Consider the following 19,697-nt stretch of genomic DNA (forward strand, 5'->3'; position numbering starts at 1 on the left):
TTTCAGCCAAATATTATTACAGTACACGCACGGTATGTTGTGTACACATTAGAATTACTAAAGAAGTCGTGGAGAATGAATGCATTATTTCCAGGTCGGAATGACCTTGATGAGCGCCACTCACACTTGAAACCATCACCCAGCCTTCTGCAGAACGCGCTCCAGCATCAAACAACATCTGCACGAAGGTGACGTTTCCCTCTGAACATGCGTGGTGCAGCGGCGTGGACTGTTCGTTGTCCACACACCGCAGGTTGGCACCCGCCTCGATCAACATGGCTGCCACACCCTCCTGGCTGTGGATGGCTGCCATAGCGAGGGCTGTGATGCCTTGCTTGTCTTGAGCCTGCCAACAAAATTTACAAATGTGAAATTGTGCAAATATTACTAAGCACAGCAGTAACACAACTGATTTCAGGAATATCACCCCAATGTCCCGAATCTCTGCAGCCCATCCCTGATACAGTAAACTACATTTATAACAAAAACCCTTATAACAAACTGCCGGATATAACAAGCTGTTTTTGAGTCCTGGCCATTTGCTGTATATATGCTGAATATATATGCTTAAAACAAACTATGGTTATAACAAATTAAAATAAGTGTCCCTTTGAGTTCGCCATAACCGAAGTTATATATACATAAGTTACACTTTCAGTCAGATGGTTCTGACACCACTTTTAGCAATATTCCAGCAATATCACAGTGGTGGGGAGGGGACACCAGAAATGGGTTTCACAAACTGAACCCATGGGGATTCGAACCCAGGCCTTTGGCATGATGAACAAACACTTTAACCACTAGGCTATCCCAACACTCATATAAGGTACAACAGAGTGCCACCACGCTAGTACCTCTGCTAGACAAGTAGCCAACACATAAAATGTCAACATAGACAATTGTAAACAATCAGTTCCGCTGAAAATCAAGTCCAGGCCAGAATAGATCTAACAAGTAATCTCCACAAATGGAACAAATTCTCTGGTAAAATTGGTGCCTGCTAAAAAGAATTACAAGAGATATAGTTCTGGAGGAATCAAAATTCAGGAGGTATGAACACTCTTTAACACAGTCATGTTTTTTATTTTAAACCTCTGTCAACATTGACACCTATACATTGAGGAGATCTGAAACTTCCATTTCCACAAATCGTAAAATCCCTACATTTGATAAGCATCAACTGTATCCTCACCTCAACATTTATTTCCTGAAAGCCTAGCAGATCCCTGGCAGCAATTTCATTCCCTCTCATGGCGGCAAAGTGTAGAGGTGTCTGTCCATAGATATCCACAACGTTGACTTTGGCCCCATTCTTGATCAGGAAGGATATACAGCTGTCCCCAACATTCTCCACAGACTCCAGGTATTCCACAAGCTGAGGGAGTCCATTGGCTGCAATCTGGCAACAGTCAAAGACACATGTGGACATCAGTATGAAGATGCCCCCCTCACACATACAACACAGGCTTTGTTTTAATCCACCGCAATGTAGAAAGAAGTTTGTACACAAAGACACTGATTTTTTATTTTGATCCCAAAGCAAATTGTCACTGCTAGCATGTTCACACCAGACATAGCATGTCAACAAATCTGAAGTGAAGTATACCAGTCAAAACGTAATTACAACATTGTGTATAAAAAAAGTGTGAAATGTATTTATAGCTTTTTTTTATAGCATTTGATTGAAATTATTTTCGGCAAAATCGTATGTGAACTAAAGTTGGTTGCAGATCATGTATCATGCACTAGAAAAATGTACCCACATTGGCTTCAGATGGAGCCTCTCCCTCTTCAGGGCTGTTGGTCTCCTTCCTCTTGTTCTTCTCCCGGCGGTATCGGGCCGCGGTGTGGAGAGGGGTCACCTCATCTTCACCTTTCGCATTAGGGTCTGACAAAACAGTGATTTAGTTGGTGAGTGAATTGGGTTCTAACACCGCATTGGGCAGTATTTCAGTTGTATCATGGGGTTCAGCTAAACATGGGAGGAAAGCTAAGATGAGATAAAGCTAAATTCTCAGTTTAATGCGCGTCAGATTAACAGGATTTGAGTGTATTTCTACTGTAACAGCCTTCTTTCAGTACCTGCACCAGCCTCCACCAGCAGCTTGACCACACTGAGATGGTTGTAGCGAGCGGCGTAGTGTAGGGGAGTCAAGTCTTATAACAATACCTGCACCAGCCTCCACCAGCAGCTTGACCACACTGAGATGGTTGTAGCGAGCGGCGTAGTGCAGGAGAGTCAAGTCTTATAACAATACCTGCACCAGCCTCCACCAGCAGCTTGACCACACTGAGATGGTTGTAGCGAGCGGCGTAGTGTAGGGGAGTCAAGTCGTATAACAATACCTCCACCAGCCTCCACCAGCAGCTTGACCACACTGAGATGGTTGTAGCGAGCGGCGTAGTGCAGGAGAGTCAAGTCTTATAACAATACCTGCACCAGCCTCCACCAGCAGCTTGACCACACTGAGATGGTTGTAGCGAGCGGCGTAGTGTAGGGGAGTCAAGTCTTATAACAATACCTGCACCAGCCTCCACCAGCAGCTTGACCACACTGAGATGGTTGTAGCGAGCGGCGTAGTGTAGGGGAGTCAAGTCTTATAACAATACCTGCACCAGCCTCCACCAGCAGCTTGACCACACTGAGATGGTTGTAGCGAGCGGTGTAGTGTAGGGGAGTCAAGTCTTATAACAATACCTGCACCAGTCTCCACCAGCAGCTTGACCACACTGAGATGGTTGTAGCGAGCGGTGTAGTGTAGGGGAGTCAAGTCTTATAACAATACCTGCACCAGCCTCCACCAGCAGCTTGACCACACTAAGATGGTTGTAGCGAGCGGCGTAGTGTAGGGGAGTTAGATCTTCATCATCCAGTGCATTTACTTTCTTCTTGAGGTGGCCGCCGATGTTCTTCAGCACAATCTTCATGTTTGTCTCGTCTCCATCGCGGGCGCACTGGTGGGGAGGAAGAACAAAATGCATATGTATTATTCAGGACTGCATAAACTCAAGATTAATCATTGGTTTGAAAAGCAAATTATGATTGATTATTGATCAATCATGTTTGTTTGTTTGTATCGTAACACCATACTGAGCAATATTTCAGCTATATGACACAGATCTGTAAACAATTGAGTCTTGACAAGACAATCCAGTGATTGACATCATGAGCATCAATCTATGCAATTGGGATATGATGACATACATCAACCAAGGCAACGAGTTTGTTAGTCTCCTGTCACAGCAAGTATGGGTTGCTGATGACCAATTCTTACCCAAATCTTCACAAGGGGATCGATCATAAGGTATTTCTAGAATATGTTACATTCACTGTAATTTCTATCGGTATACTTTAAGGCAACTGATGGTCAGTTAGTCGGTTGTTTGGTTGGTTTGTTGTTTAACCTCACATTCAGCAATATTCCGGCTATATGACGGCGGTCTGTAAATAGCCCAGACAATACAATGATCGATCCACGCAATTGGGATTCATGACATGAATGAACCAAGTCAGCGAGCCTGACCACCCGATCCCGTTAAGTCGCCTCTTACGACAAGCGTAGGTCAATTAGTGACTGATCATGAATGAGAATGTAATTGAAAAAAATCGTACATTCACAGCAATCTTTCTCAGTTTCCTTCATTTGAATAAAAATACATCATGCATATATAGCAACACATTCAAATTGTGATATAATGTAACATTCACCCTCTCACTCATATTAACGTCAAATTTGATACTGCTACATCAGGCCCTCCTATCTAAAAAATATCTAAAATAAAAAATGTTCAATGGGTTTAAAATGAGGGTTTATGGTTGGCATAGCTACCATCTTGGAACTGAATGCATTCATTATGCGAACATAAAGAAACACAATCAGATTTTACAGCAGTCGTTCGTGGAATACGTGCACAGACGCTATGGGAAACTGTCAAAGGCAGCGGATTAACATCGGCTGTATCCATCAATTGCCGATCATACTTAATTGACAACATCCTTTCAGGAAAAACAGCTGCGTTAAACAGTATAACGGAGAGCTATACTGAGGAAGGGATATAATGTGTTCCTCTCCTAGCATATTCAAAAGCTCAACACATTTAAGGACAAGGTACAAATACAGAGCTACAGATAAGCAGCATATTTGCATAAAATACCCCCCCCCAAAATTTCAAAACCCAATTACTTTCAATTAACGTGCCCACAGAAACGCATGCATTAAATGAAAGACTCAAATGTATAAAAACAGCTCGCGTAAATTCCCAATGAAGCTTTTTCAGCATGCGTACAAAGGAGCTATTTTCCGAAAGCTGATTTACTTTCAGGGTCAAGCCTATCTATTTAAAACAGTAATATACATCTAAAACATTATTTCATATTTTTTTAAATCTTAAAATGTTCACTAGTTTTGGGAAATACCCAATAGATTGATGAGTGAATAAATATTAAAATATTGGTTACACAATGAAAAATGTAAATTATGTTCCCAATTATAATAGAAACCTTAGAGTAAAAACTCAATTGCTCAAAAAGTTATCTGGAGCTCTGAAATAAGTTTGGAGTTGCAAAAACACTAAATGTTGAGGTTAGATCTAGTTTTAGGTTTTCAGGAATGAGCCCTTATCATATGTCATCCAGCGATAGAAACTGTTCTTAAAAAACACCCTCCAAGTCAAGAGACTGTAGGCAGCATACCCAAAAAGGGCCTCTTTTTCTAGTTATTTGATCAATACAAAATTAGATAACAAAGGTTTAATCCAAGCTACCCAGAAATTAACTCACAATGAATACAACACTTCATACCCACTACTCTTGCAGTGACATCTAAGGGTTTTTTTTATTTAGAAAGTAACATTTCAAAAACTTAGAAGACACATAGTGGCAGATGGTAGACAACCTTTCATCATGTGAATGCAACTTGGCAATAACTCAGAGTTTAAACAGTAAATTATCACCAAAATAATGTTTTAAAAACTTAAAACTTACGTGTTAATTAACAGTTGATTATTAATGTGTATTATTAATATTAACTCAGTTTTAATTCATATACAGTCAAGTCTCGTTAATCCGACATCGTTGGTTGAACATGATTGTGTCGGATTAACGAGTATGTCGGATTAACGAAATTAAGTGATTTGTGATCGAAAATCGGACCTCTTCACAATAGATAATAACCGTGTGTACCTTGTAATAAAATCATTAAAAACGAAATATTAATATTGTTATGTTGTTTATTCATTCATTCCTTAATTTATAATTAATGACAGTGCAAAAATAATAATAATGTTCCCATTTATACATAACAATAGAGACATTACTCACTGAATTTATCACATCAATGACACCCGTTTCCTCGTGTAAATGCAAGTGCTACTGTCTTAACAACTTGCTTCATCTACTTAAAATAGTCTGTCAGTGTTTTCTGTTTCTAACATTTTGAAGGCACATTTCTCAAAGTACCCTGCTCGCTTGACGTCAACATTGTCGAGGTTAAGTTAATCTCTGCAGCCAGTGCGTGTCAAAACACGGGGTTGTGTACTCGCGGGCAGATGACCACGGAGTATGCTGACCACTGCGTCGGATTAACGAGACTGATTAATGAGTGATTTCGGTAATTCGTTGCAAATTAGGCGTGTCGGAGTCGGAATGCGAGAATGTCGGATTAACGGGACTAAATAGCACTGAATCAATCGGTTCCAATCATTTATGTCGGATAAAGCCGAGTATCGGATTAACGAGTGTCGGATTAACGAGACTTGACTGTAGTTGATATCAATGTACTTGCCACTAAGTAGCACAGTTTATTGCATGAATTGCAGAGGTTAGATAACAAGACCAATTTTGTGGTGTAACTTTAACACTCTTGTGAAGTCAATAACCTATTTCACATGGCTAGCTCTGAAATAGGATTTTTTTCACAAATTGTGATAATAATATTGGAAAACCTCCCAAACAAACAACTCTTCATCTGTAATTTCCCACATGTATTCTAGTTATTATGCCATTATGGCGCTGTGGAAATGTTCCGCCCAGTACAGTACAGCATGCCATTAACATGTTAGCTATTGTAAGCAGAATCAATTATATAAATCCGATACTGCAGGCCACTGAGTGCGTCAACTGAGCTGGGCACTTGTTCCAATAGTGTTGTGATATATTGATATGGTGTTGTATCTTGCAGCTCACTGAACATTAAATAACACATTGTATAATACTGATACTCATGAGGTCTCACGCTATTGGATTTATTTTCATTTTCAGCAAAGCTGGTATTGATATTTACTACACATGAAACTGCAGCCACATCTAGTATGAATTCAGTGGTAGCCATTACCCTAACCTGCTCCTTGACAGTTGTATGGCAGCAATGTGCTACCAGAGTGACATACTTCACTGAAATGAAGGACAAGAAGCACTGCCAATTAATGAAAGGTTAAACACTGTACTTGAAAATATGTTTCTTATAAGACTCAGTAATGTGTGAAAATTTAGCACTTTATCAAATATTGATTTTAACTCATTCTAAAATAAGAATTTCTCACGTAAGAAACAAAAGTGTTTTTTTTGGAGTACCTTCTCGTTTAATATTAAATGAGTAGCTGTAAAAACATGTATTTCATGTTTAGATTTTGTTACCATAGAACAAATGTCGAAATATTAATAGTATAGGATCAAGTCATAGCACCAAAGTACTGCACTATACTTAAAAAATGGTACTTTCAATAATGATACTTGGCATAATTATATATCCACCTCCATTATCAGGATTATTCTGCCACAGGGGTCCGGAAAATTTAAAATCCCAATCGGACATTTACATTTATGCCAGCCCCCTCCAAACAGCGTGTTTTAGTACGACTTTTTGCACACAAATTACAAGTTGTTACGTATTCATAATATGCCAGTAAAATTCTAATGCATGTGTATGTATGACTGTATGTTAAACACTGCATTGTTATTCATGTTCATCAATTCCTCATGCACCTGACACATATCAGATTGTCGGTAATTTTAAATTGTTGTGGTGATCCCATTCCAGGGTTTTACCTTGACCCACAGCATGTACAGAAGTCGAGGTCCAGTGGACCCCCCAAAATTAAGTTTAAGAGTCCTTGCAGGCAATACGAGTGTCAAGGAAAGTAAAGAAGTGTCATCGTGTACTGTATGTTTTGATAATCACTATAGAACCGAGAGTGAATCATGTGGAAAGTGGTCATGATTGATGGTTGAAATGACAGACATCCATAACCGCTCTTGATGCAATGTGGGTACAATGAGTATTAGTAACACTGCTCTTGATATGCTGCTTGTTTGTTTGTTTGTTGTTAAACGCCCGCACTTAACAATATTTCAGATATATGACGGTGGTCTGTAAATAATCGAGTCTGGACCAGAAAATCCAGTGATTAATATCATGAGCATCGATCTGCGCAATTGGGATCGATGACATGCATCAACAAAGTCAGCGAGCCTGACCACCCGATCACGTTAGTGGCCTCTCATGACAAGTGTTAGTTGCCTTTTACGGCAAGCATGGGTTACTGAAGACCTATTCTACCCCCGATCTTCACGTTCGGTAGGTACAATAAATATTTTTAAGCGTCCCAAGGGACGCAGTATATTCCTTTTCTGCGTCCATTCTCATCATTTGTGTGTGCTGGACGCACATTTGAGCATTGCGTACAATCCTGTCACTCGGTACAAATATAAAGGTTCAACTTGTTCTTTTCATATGTAACAGGGATGGGCTGACCGTGGCACAACTTGTTCATAATACGTAACAGAGTTAAGATCACAACAATTTATTCTTAGCGATAGACTGGTTTGCTTCAAGGGACTGTGACCTAGTCTGACGTGGTAAAAATACAGCACACTTTCACTTTCAGGAAGACGTTTTAAATCATATGGCTTGTCCTAACTTTTCAATGGAAACTTTCCCAAATACTGCATATCGTGCATTATTTTTGGAAGAATGAAGTTGTACATTTCAATCCATTGGCCAATGTAGGAGTGACGGATACATCAGATGTATATTAATAGGTAGTTGATTTAGTATGAGGTCACTATGAGTACCCCTACTCACTCAATGTGCAAATGTCCTGTGATTTCTAATCATGCATCCTCAAAAACTTTTTACACAGGGTATTCCGAACGATAATTACAGGGTTAACGACTGAATCCATAGAATCTAGACCAGCTATTCCAGAATGTTCTTTTGTTCAGGTTTCAAATTTTTAATCGAGAATTTGTCAAAATATGTTTCAAAGCGTAGTCGCCAATTTGAAATTAGTGCCGTAAAGCACGAGTAAGCTGCCTTCTGATTGGCTAATTGTCATTTTCTTGTCAGTCATTCCATTGGTCAATCAAAGTTTGCGCAAAGTCGGTCTGACATGGCCCGTGATGGGATGTCCTCATATCTTTGTTTAGCGGTAGCGAGAACTAAGATCTGATTTTAATGGAATGGTTTTTATTCCACATGATGTTAAAAGCAAACATGTACCCATTTCCTAGGTTTGGTGGATTAACCGTGGCTGCTACTAGATTAAGAAGGCTAAGGAAGTAGCACTGATCCTAGTCGGAGATGTGACATAACTGAAATACTGTTCAATGCAGCTTTAAAAACCAAACTCACTCACTCACTCGCATATCTGAAAGTCTGTACTTGAGACTACAATAAATATTTAAAGATGTAACTAACAAACATGCAAAATAATGTTGAAATGAAAACATTGCTAAGATTGTCAACACTTCGATAACTTTCAGAAGAATTGCTGATTTTCCTTATTCATCACAAAGTGACTACGTTTATTTAATGTCTGACATTTTCAAACATGTTTGGACTTACAACCAACTGACAACACCCTAAATGTTGAAAACTGTCCTCCACATGTTGGTTTAACTGTGTGTGTTAATCATAAAATGGGGCAAAACTATTAAAGGTATAGGGTCAAATATATCAGGCAGTTCCCCCATCATGAAATGGCCGATCCCTTTGAGCAGACGACAATGTGTACTTACTTGGTGCAGGGTAAGATTAAGTGCCTCAGAACTGTCGGCGCGCTTCATACCCGAGGATGGGACGGTTGCCCCAGGGACATCGCCTGGGTTTGTGATCAGGTTCGCCATTTCCATCACAGCCTTGTCCGCAGAACTATCCGACAACCGTCTGAAATAACCAAGATTAAGTGTGTCAGACATTTCGTCTCCACGATATTCCAAGTTCTGTGCACCACTTCTGAGGGGCGAAACAGATCCGTGAATTCACTGAATGGTTTACACGCTTCACAAGACACACGTTCAGATTCCAGGGCTTCTTGCGAGGCCGTTGTGTTTCATTTAGTGGGCGTGTTAGATTACTGTTGATGATCCTGCCCGCAACAGTTACTTCCTTGTGTTAGTAATTTTTCAAACAGACAACAAAACATACGTGTTCAACTAACAACCAACTATTTGTTTACAAGGTCTGTAACTCCTGATAGCCACATGTCACGTCCAGCCACTGTACGGAGTTCAAGGCGAAGCAGCCAAAATGACCTATAAATATACGGCAATATTCATTGGCCAGGTCCAGTCACGTGGGCTTTCTATTTCACAACATGCACCCTTTCAGCCTTTCACCAGATAATGACTAACAAATAAGCTGAAATATTTTGCGTAATACCGATGTGATTCACGGACGTGAAATATCGACCGTACCTCACATGAAGGGAACTATAATATATTATCTTTCCCAAAGGGATAACCAACCCAGTGAATATCAGTTGTTATCACACAGAAGCACCACACAAAAAGAGCATATTGTTAAAGTGTTTAGAAATATTGACACCTGTTGATAATGTGTAACAGAACTGTTTTTCAAACGTACGTCCTCAAACGCAAACCGTTACACTCAATGAACACAACTATTGTATCAGGAATGCACCTCTAACCCGACCCCGGACACCGAATTCGAGTTTAAAGTACGTTTAGCAAGATGTTGCCAGCCGATCAATGAATACGCCCTACTCTTACGATATTTGACCATGTGATTGATTACTCAGCTACTGCATTGCTGCATTTCCCATGATTTGGGAGTTGTTATTTAGCGTCACAACAACGTTCCCATGAATTAGACCGCCTCCATGGTCTAGTGGTAGAGCGTCTGTCCGGAGAGAGGAGGTTCGGGGTTCGGCCGCTTCTTACCAGAAGACGTTAAAAGACGGTACTTGTTGTTACCCTGTCTGGCGCTCGGCATGAAGGGGCCAAAACAAGGACTTTCGGCTCGGAGTCAGTATACCATGTCTGAATGGGATATTCATGTTAAACTGCGGCATGGTATCTGTGTGGGCTAGCATTATAAAATTGGCATTAGTCCGGACTAGTACATGTGCGCGAAATACACATATATCGGAAAGCGCACGTTAAATTCCTACTTTAAGTAAGTAAGGACTAGTACATGCAGTCACACAAACGCACGCACACACACCTTCATTCACGTCGCTATGTAAGTGCAACGCGACGTTATTCAAACCCCATTTCGCCTCACCTCCCATGAATTAACCCTGCACGTCTTTGATCAAGAGGCACATACAACACCGAAACCCCGTTAGTCCGCCCTCGGAAACCCAGGTATATAGTTGGAAACACCTATTTCTTGATTTACGCCGTGTAAGCAATTTAGCAGATATTAACGATTATGTTTATAACGCTTTCCCGTGGAAATCCCAGAACTGCTTTTGTTATATATTTATAACAATGAAGGATAAATGAGGTTTGTCTGTTAACTGGGTCGGAATTGATTGATTATCAAATCGGTGACATCGCAAAGCGGAATCAACAAGACTATCGTGCGAACAAACAAGACAGGATAATAGTCTTATTACGAAGCAGATTCACGGAGACATTACTATACAATGGAACCTCGTTCATCGGGAACGCCTCTTTCTGAACGGTGACTGTTCGTACAACCTCGACTTTGCCCGGAACGGTAGACAGTCCGGATTAACGGGGTCACACTGTATATAATTTCATTCAGTTTCTCAAATATACAGTAAACCGACAGTGAGATTGCGGTAGACATGCCTTTATGGCGATTTAGCTTCCAATGAGCCGGGGAATAATGAGGGAAAAGTGAGATTATATCCGAGAGCAATGATCAGGGGGGGGCATTAAGACACCAAGAGCGTCAAGATTGTCGGCTAGTGCGAATCATGACGCTTCTTGATCACAAAAACATATCAGTTCAGACTACCCTACAATGCATCATAAATACAATGTGCATGCGTTAATATTTGGTGAACTACGGTGTATGTCCCTATGTGAAATATTGGATATGACCTGGGTACTTCACGGCTTCATTGCAATAGACAGATTTGAGCGCTCCGACTGTCGTAACTGTAATCTTTTTTACATACATGCAGATTAAAGATTATTTTTGGGAACTGCTACGAACTGTTTAGCACTCAAATAGCCTCCATTCCGCTGTTTTGCATGAGACACAACACGTGAGCGGGGTTTTACACCGATATTAGCTATATTCCAGCAATACCACTGAAGAACAGCGAAACTGCTGGGAAAACTTGAAATTTGATTGGACCCCAAAATTGCAAACGTTATCAAAACTTTACTAGGCCGAAAACAGTCACCGAAATACCGCAAACTTAAGGTCCATAACACTACTATGATACCCGTATCAAATACATCACCATCGAATAACAATTTATTGTTTGTTTCATTTGTAGCCACCATAAAACATGGGTGTATACTTTCTCAATTGGGTGGATCGATGTTCATGATGTTAATCACTGGATTGTCTGGTCCAGACTCGATTATTTACAGACCGCCGTCATAAAGCTGGAATATTGCTTAGTGTGGCGTTAAACAACTAACAAACAAAACTTTCTTTTGACTGTCAGTTAAGAATTTGATTACACAGAAATATTGTTCACGTGGGGAACATTTGTTTGTTGTTTTACGCCGCACTCAGCAATATTCCAGCCATATAACGGCGGACTGTAAATAATCGAGTCTGTACCAGACAATCAAGTGGTCGATAGTGTGAGCAACGATCAACGCCGTCGAGGTAAGAGGACACACAATCAACCAAGTCACCGAGCCTGACCACCGGATCCATTTGGTCACCTCTTAAGACCAGCTTACGTTCTACCCGGAATGCCCATGCGAGTGTGGGAAATAGAACCAGCTCTTGAGCGTAAAGACCGAGACTAACGCTTACTAATACATAAGTTTGATAAAAACAAATAACTCCAATTAAATTTAAAAGGAGACCCAATGAGATGGGAGATTCTGATCCTGAACCTGGAACATCTAGACCTGCTTGGTTTCATCTTCCCGAGGCAAGGGAGTTACCTGACTATAAAAGTCCAGTTTTCACCCTTGCCGAACTAGGCTGGTATTATGGAGTTACGAGTCTATGCATTGTCCAATCAAAATCGCGCAACGAAATTGAAATCCGGATCGTAAACTGTCGTGCAGATTTCAAAGGATGTGCACCGCCAACGCCTTGTCAACAGATATTTTCCAAATCTTTTCATGTTTTTAATCAAGATGTTCACGTGATTTGATGCACTTCGCGATGTAAGACCCATTTTATCACAATATAGATCTGGATTATCGATTCGATCGTCTTGACTGGGCGCCGCCGTTTTGTTTGAAGTAAATGCAAGTGATACGAGAGGTGGAATCTGATTGGTCCATAGGAGAGGCTTAGAAGGGACATAACTCGTAACAGCCACTGGTGGCGCTACGATCGAGCCTCGGAACTCAGGCCAAGTTCGGCAAGGGTGGAAACTTGACTTTTGAAGTCAGTTAACACTCTTAACTCGGGAAGTTGGCTCGGTTTAGGACTATATAGCATTACAGTTAGGACTGGGCGGAATGGGGAAAGAGTAATCAAGGGACCATGAGAAAGGCTGGTGAAGACGGACCATTAACTGGACCACATTCGACTACTCCAACGTCCCTGACACAACTTATTAATTCAGTTTGCTTCAGAGTTATTCTCAGTCAGCCGCCATACCGTCACGCATAAAACCTAAGCTATTTTATTTCTAAACCAATCACCAAGTCAAGGTGACAGCACCATAGGCTACAAACAGCCCGATAATGTTTAGAGCCTAAAGTATTTGTTTGGTTGAAGAGTCCGATATTACAAATGTCGTGTTTAAAAGGCTAATCAATTATTTATTCATTTTTGCAGAGTTACAAAACATGCCTAATGCCAGCACTATAGGCGTAGATTAAAAGTGATGTTACAATCAACAATCAACCGTTTCTTTGCCTGCATTTGCCTCATCCTCGTTTATCCAGCGCATTACATCCCCATTCTATGAGAACAAATAAATTGGGGATATAACAAGCTGGGTAATCGAGGGCGCCAGAGCCTTTATTGGGTGACAACATCTCTCGCCAGTGTCACTCAACTCCGAAGGGCCTTCCTGTATAACGGAGATAATACATTAGTGTTTGCGTGACATACTCAAACGCTCCTTAGGCATACACTTTAAATAGAAGTGCACGTACCTGCTTAATTTCAATCTATTTCAGGGCGATGCTGATAAGGGAGGGTGTCTGTAAATACCGTATATCTTATAATTGCAGTATCAGCTTTTGAGATGGCTGGAATTGCATATCCAAGTGCATAAGGGACACGTATACATCTAATATAACCCATTCATGACATGGCTGCGGTAGTGTTATTTAAAGCGGCGTAAAACCATACTCATTCAAATATATACATGTGTATGTGTGGAACTATAGATCAACATACGACTGGACGATTTACGGGACACAGTTGGAGAGATGCCAAGTAAGGTTACAGTGACACGAAATGTAATCACGCCTTCGTGGCCTAAAACGTCCTTAAGCATGTTATGTTATCTTCTCTATGATCCAGACTACCTGATGCCCCCGCAAGCCCTGCATAACGGGGTCAACGGTGGGACTTCACCCTGCATGTAAGGTAACATGACTGTGTACAGCCCGTCGACGTCAGGCGGACATTCTAATACAGTTAACGCGTATGGTACCGTTCTCCGTTTAATCGTTACATGTGATCCAATTTCCTGATTAAGGAACCATTGTTGATTAATGTCTTCTGAATACATACACGGGATCCTAACAGCGACCAGGAAAGTCCAGATATCGGGGGTTTCCCTGTACACTACAGTCAGTGGGATCAATCGCGGAGATATACGAAAAAACAACATTCATGTGAAAATACGGTATACGATGTTAACTCTAACATATTCATGAATACTGGCAAAAACTGTTAGTATATATACAGAAGTGGTTTTCATACATATGATTTGTGTGGTTGTCATAAGTTCACTAGTGTGTATATGTGTTGTTAAGTTTACATCCGTGGGGGTGCGTCTGGGTAAGAATGTAGGTCCCCAGCAACCCATGCTTGTCGAAAGAGGCGACTAACGGGATTTTTTTATGAGCAAAGCATGCGATGTGGATAAATGCTCAGTTAATTGTCCATGCTTGCCGTAAAAGCGACTAGGCTAGCTTGTCGTATTATAAGAGGCGACTATAACGGGATCGGATGGTCAGACTCGCTGACTTGGTTAAGCATGTTATCGTATCCCAATTGCGTTGATCGATGCTCATGGTGTCAATCACTGGATTGTCTGGTACTGATTCAATTATTTACATACCGTCGTCATACAGCTGGAATATTGCTGAGTGCATCGTTAAACAACAAACAAACAAACGTGTTGTTTAGTGGCTAAAGCTACTTAATGCTGTCTTCGGTGTTTAAGAATAGAAGTCTTGTAATTGTTTCTCGAGGGTATATATAACTGTATATAACTGTATATTCTCAGCGGCCCTTGTCGTGAGGTAACTGTGAAATACTTTTATACATACATGACTACATTCCGCCTTACGTTAATTACACTGCCATTTACAATGCTGACACTTCAGTTCTTTAATAAACACCACATGCATGCAGTTTATGTGCGCAACTCAAGTGCAGCAGAGTAGAGTTGTGCAATGCTGCATTAATTAACACGGCAGCCATGTAATACACTCAGCATGGTGGGTACAATGTGTCAAGCCCATTACTGGTGTCCCCCGCCGTGATACTGCTGGAATATTGCTAAAAGCGGCGTGAAACCATACTCACTCACTCACTCACTCACTACTCAGGATGGCCTGACAACCGGAAGACGTCTACAAAATTACTTATTTGTGTTGCTATGGCAACTGAAGTCCTCAGTGTATTGATATCAATGCTTAATTCATTCAGTGTCGCATATAACGCCATTTTCGTAAAATCAAGGTGTTTTATACTAACATTAACTTTTTTATTATATAATTAATTTCTCCGTTAAGAATTGTTATTCTGAAAATCTAATGCTGATTTACTGTGGAAAATGCCCAGCTAGTCTTCCTATTCTTATCAACGAGGCTGGTTTATCTATTACATTAATTGCATTTATCCATGTCGAGTTATTAAATTATTTGCCTTTATCCTTGTCTTGGTGCTCGACTTGCCTATTTTTATCATCGCGACTGTGTTTTCTATATTAGATTAACTGCATATATTTCTGTCATGGTGCTCGACCAGTGGCGTGTCATCAGACAGATCACTTTGGTATACTTGTATAACGAGGTCTTTTTTGCCATTAGCTAACTATACATGGAGTATATGATGTCGCATAAATGGTCTAATATTGACTGAACGTGATTAAAACACTAAGATCATATACAGATTGTAACCTATAAATCATGTTGCGTGTACATCACATCGGCTAATCTATGGGCGTGGTCGTTCACTGTATACAGCTATTCGCGTGATATTTACCATTCGCTATACGTAGACGACCTATATGGAGTGTCCGACCAAGGTATTTGGACACCTGTCGATATAACACTTCCGTGTTGTATTAAACTGCGGATATTAACAGATGTGTGTCAAAGGCCATTGTATTAAATTCGTTAGATGTTAATCAAATTAATATTATTTCAAGTGCGAAGATGTTATTGGGTATTTTTCATAAACACGAGTGCGATGCGAGACGATAAGGGCGCTACAGGGGAGATAATTTAGTCTCAACTGTGCACGAACCCCAGTCTGATATATCCCAGACATTCGACAGACAGGCATATATTGTAGCACCGTATCGCCATTTTACATTTTCACAACTAAAGCTAGGTTAGTCCCCGGTGTAGGGTCTATACATGGAGAATTAACGGAGATGAACGCAGACGAACCAGACTGATATTTGTGAATAAATTCATAACCAACCTCTTCTTCTTGAACGCTCCCACAACAGTGACGACGTCATGGCTCAACCTGTAAAACCCTTTCTTGGACATGATTATCCGTTAATCCTTGTGGTATTAATCCGAGCGTTAATCCCTTAATCACTCAAACTTCTATCACAAGTCAGGCTATCACACAGACAACAGCATCCCGAGCAATTGTCCACAATATACCTCCAACTAACCCACGTAGGATCGACGTGGTGCGAATTCTTAATCAGAGTTTTGACGTGTCATTCGCTTAAATAGGCAGCTCAACCTGAGGACAACACTCAGCATGGTATAAAAAGCACGCTGCAGGTTTCAAGAGCTCGTAAATTTTCAAGTCAAGCCGATTTACTGTGTTACATAATGAAAGTTTCATGGCCCCCTGTAAATCGAACCTCGCGCCATGCTGAGTGTACCACTCTGTAGCACCACGGATGGAAAATGGACGGATGTAGCATGCTATCATCATTACGTTATAATTTGTATCAACCACAAATATCACCTGCTTATGAACACGCTGTGAGTAATAACACGTCGTGACTGATGGCGATTGTTGGAGATTGACGCTGGCTCTTTGAAGACGGGCACCTGCTGCGATAGACGGTACGCGATGGATGTTGATGATCTTGCTAATTTTATCACAAAACTCTCCATGATTTAATTTTTCTGAATAGGTTAAAAAGGTCATTGACCAACACTTTCTAATTTGAATTCCTTATTTCAGGACAAGATCTAATATGCATCGTCTTCTTCCTCGACTTACAGAATGTTGCATGCATTTACACGCAGGTAAAAGAAATACAATTAAATTATCACATTTAAAGGGAGTATGATATGTATCCGTTCATGTGATATCTCATCTTTCTGAGGGCACGGTCGCTGGTTGACCAGTCATCTAAGGTGCTACAGTTTCATGTGCAGAGTAACGTCCCTTTACCGTGCCAGAAACCTACCATCGTGGGTCGACTACCTATTTCTAGGTTTGTAATCACCATATCCGTGCCCGTTAACGCGTTCCAACTAAGTGATGAACGTCCAAAACCTGCACCACTTCGTTCTTCCCTCACACAAAAAGCGGACACGCCATGAAGCACATCAAATAGTGTTCAAAGGGAGGATCCGGGGAAGGGGTTGCAGGAGCCCCCCCCCCCCCCCCCCCCCCCCACCCTCTCCCTTTCACGTTAACTGCGCCACTTATCATGAACACTCCTTTTTGTAACCCCGCCCCTGTTTCTATACCCTCATCTTTCTTCTGCCAACAATACAAGTAGCAACAACGTTGTTCAGTCATGCGATAGTTGGCAAGTAACCGAGCATTGCTCCACCTTACTTGCTTTGCTCATAGAATAGATTTAGACTTCTTCATATCTTCACTCCTCTTATAATGTCCAGATAAAAAAAACACGTCTTGTTAATTAATTAAATCAATCATGTTGACATGAGTATAGATTGCATATACGTCATACTTGCAACGGCAGCGTCAATACTACTTCTACGACTACATATGGACTGTCTTACAGACCCTGATACAAATATATATCAAATCAGCCCATGCAAGTCTATGATGTTTGGCAAGTCTAGATTAATACAGTATCTGAAAATGAAGAGTCACTGGGCTCCCTTTTATTATATTTTTATTAAGATAACTAAGCAAACTGGGTTTTTTTTCTGTACGATATGTTCATTTCAGAGACTAGATGTTAGTCTAGACTACATACTACTACGTCCAAATTATAGTTACATGATGAAGTTTCACAAAATGTAAGGGAACAGAAATTTGCCAAGAGAAAGTGCTTATTTTTTAGTTAATAACTGATTGTTAATGCTTGTTTAGATTTCTTTTACACCCATGGTCATTCCGATCTGACCCCTAACATAATTCTTGTACTTACAGTACGCGTTGATCATGTTTAGTTCCACCACGGACTGTTATATAGGTCCATGGGTCCATGTAAGAAAACGTACAAATTAACGGATAACAACTTCTGGTTTATTGCATATAGCGACGTTTCGATGTTGATTCTTAGACCGTTATCAAACTGGAGTGACAACAAGTAGGTGATGAGATGTGTGTATACGCATGACATGTTGTGATAAGCAGCAAAACAAGTAGCATACAAATAATAGTTCCATGTTCACTTCACATATATAGTTCTATGACTGAATTCTGGTATATGTACACTGAATGAGTGAGTCAGTATGGTCTTACGCCGCTTTGAACAATATTTCAGCATTATCACGGTGGGGGCAACACAAAAAATGGGCTTCACACATTGTACCCATGTCGGGAATAGAACCCGGGTCTTCGGCGTGACGAGCGAACGCTTTAACCACTAGGCTACCCGACCGCCCCGTCCACTGAGTGAAATGGCCAAGTTTACAAAAGACAATAAGAACTAATAAGAACTCACAAAGAATGCATGAACTGTTTTGTGAAATATTTCTTCTGAAAACATATTTGATATCAGTACCCAAATACTAGTATACGTTGATTCAAAATTCGCATAAAGTGCAGAGCAAATGTTCAAACATCGAATAGAAACCCCCCCCCCCCCCCCCCCCCCCCCCCCCCCCCCCCCCAACACACACACACACACATCCCGAACTGCAAATGTCGAGTCAGGGTGGCGCGTGGGTGGTCACTGAAGCCATTTCTTCACGGCAATACGTGAAGTGACTTACAGTATAGCAGCCCCACAATGATATAGTAGCCATCAGCTGTTGCCCAATACCACAGACCCATAACAATATAACTATCCAACTCGTATCGCATATAGCAGAGCAGTATATTCATAAATATTTCACACTGAGATGCCACTTGTCAGACAAGTGTACTTGCTTCGTGGTATCCATAGGAAACCTTTAACTGAACCACTAGGTCAAGCCAGGTATGTGTTTATGAGCAACTGACATGCGCCAAGAAACGCAGACAAATACATCAATAACCGATCGACTCACCCGTCAAAACTCCAAATTTCCGGTTGGACACCCGACAAGTGACCAGTCGATGCTGAATCGGGCCGCTTGAATGTCCAGTTAATACCTTGGTCTTCCTCGGACATTATCGTGCAAACATTGCAGTGTTCGTACTGACTTGGACTATATCCGTGTCCCTATAGTACAAACACGCCAACACCGTGACACATGTATACAAATGTAAGCCTATATTGTATACACATATGTATTCCTATGGGCTGGTGAGATTTCACAATAACCGGCCAGTCTGGGTGTTTTTCGTGTACAGTCCGACCAAACTCACACGGACGTCTTACCCTGACAAGACTCTGCAACCTGTTTGGCCAAGTGTACAAGGTCAAGGCTGCTTGGTCCAGCCAGCTTCGGATATCATACCCGCAACAGCTTTTCAAATAGTTCGATTAATCCATTTGGTAGCTTGTATTACAAAAAAACGTTCATGTAATTAGGATGTATTGTCAAG

General features: G+C 40.9%; 1 protein-coding gene across 5 annotated transcripts in view; it reads right to left on the reverse strand.

Annotated features, from left to right (window-relative positions):
- LOC139441783 (transient receptor potential cation channel subfamily A member 1 homolog) overlaps positions 1 to 19,697 on the reverse strand; it is a 76,549-nt gene that overhangs the window by 28,991 nt on the left and 27,861 nt on the right. For 3 of the 5 annotated variants that reach the window (XM_071222566.1, XM_071222564.1, XM_071222565.1), the window contains 5 exons: positions 9,017 to 9,164; positions 2,787 to 2,955; positions 1,764 to 1,888; positions 1,193 to 1,399; positions 125 to 346 (listed from right to left, as the gene is read on the reverse strand). In XM_071222566.1, coding sequence (XP_071078667.1) covers positions 125 to 346; positions 1,193 to 1,399; positions 1,764 to 1,888; positions 2,787 to 2,955; positions 9,017 to 9,164 — 871 coding nt within the window. Of the gene's footprint in view, positions 1 to 124; positions 347 to 1,192; positions 1,400 to 1,763; positions 1,889 to 2,786; positions 2,956 to 9,016; positions 9,165 to 9,425; positions 9,496 to 19,216; positions 19,406 to 19,697 lie in introns of those variants that run through there. The other 2 variants (XM_071222567.1, XM_071222568.1) reach the window with 2 other exon arrangements.

The sequence above is a fragment of the Haliotis cracherodii genome, unplaced genomic scaffold, assembly GCF_022045235.1.
Source record: "Haliotis cracherodii isolate W230 unplaced genomic scaffold, xgHalCrac1.p SCAF_44, whole genome shotgun sequence".
NCBI classification, from domain to species: domain Eukaryota; kingdom Metazoa; phylum Mollusca; class Gastropoda; order Lepetellida; family Haliotidae; genus Haliotis; species Haliotis cracherodii.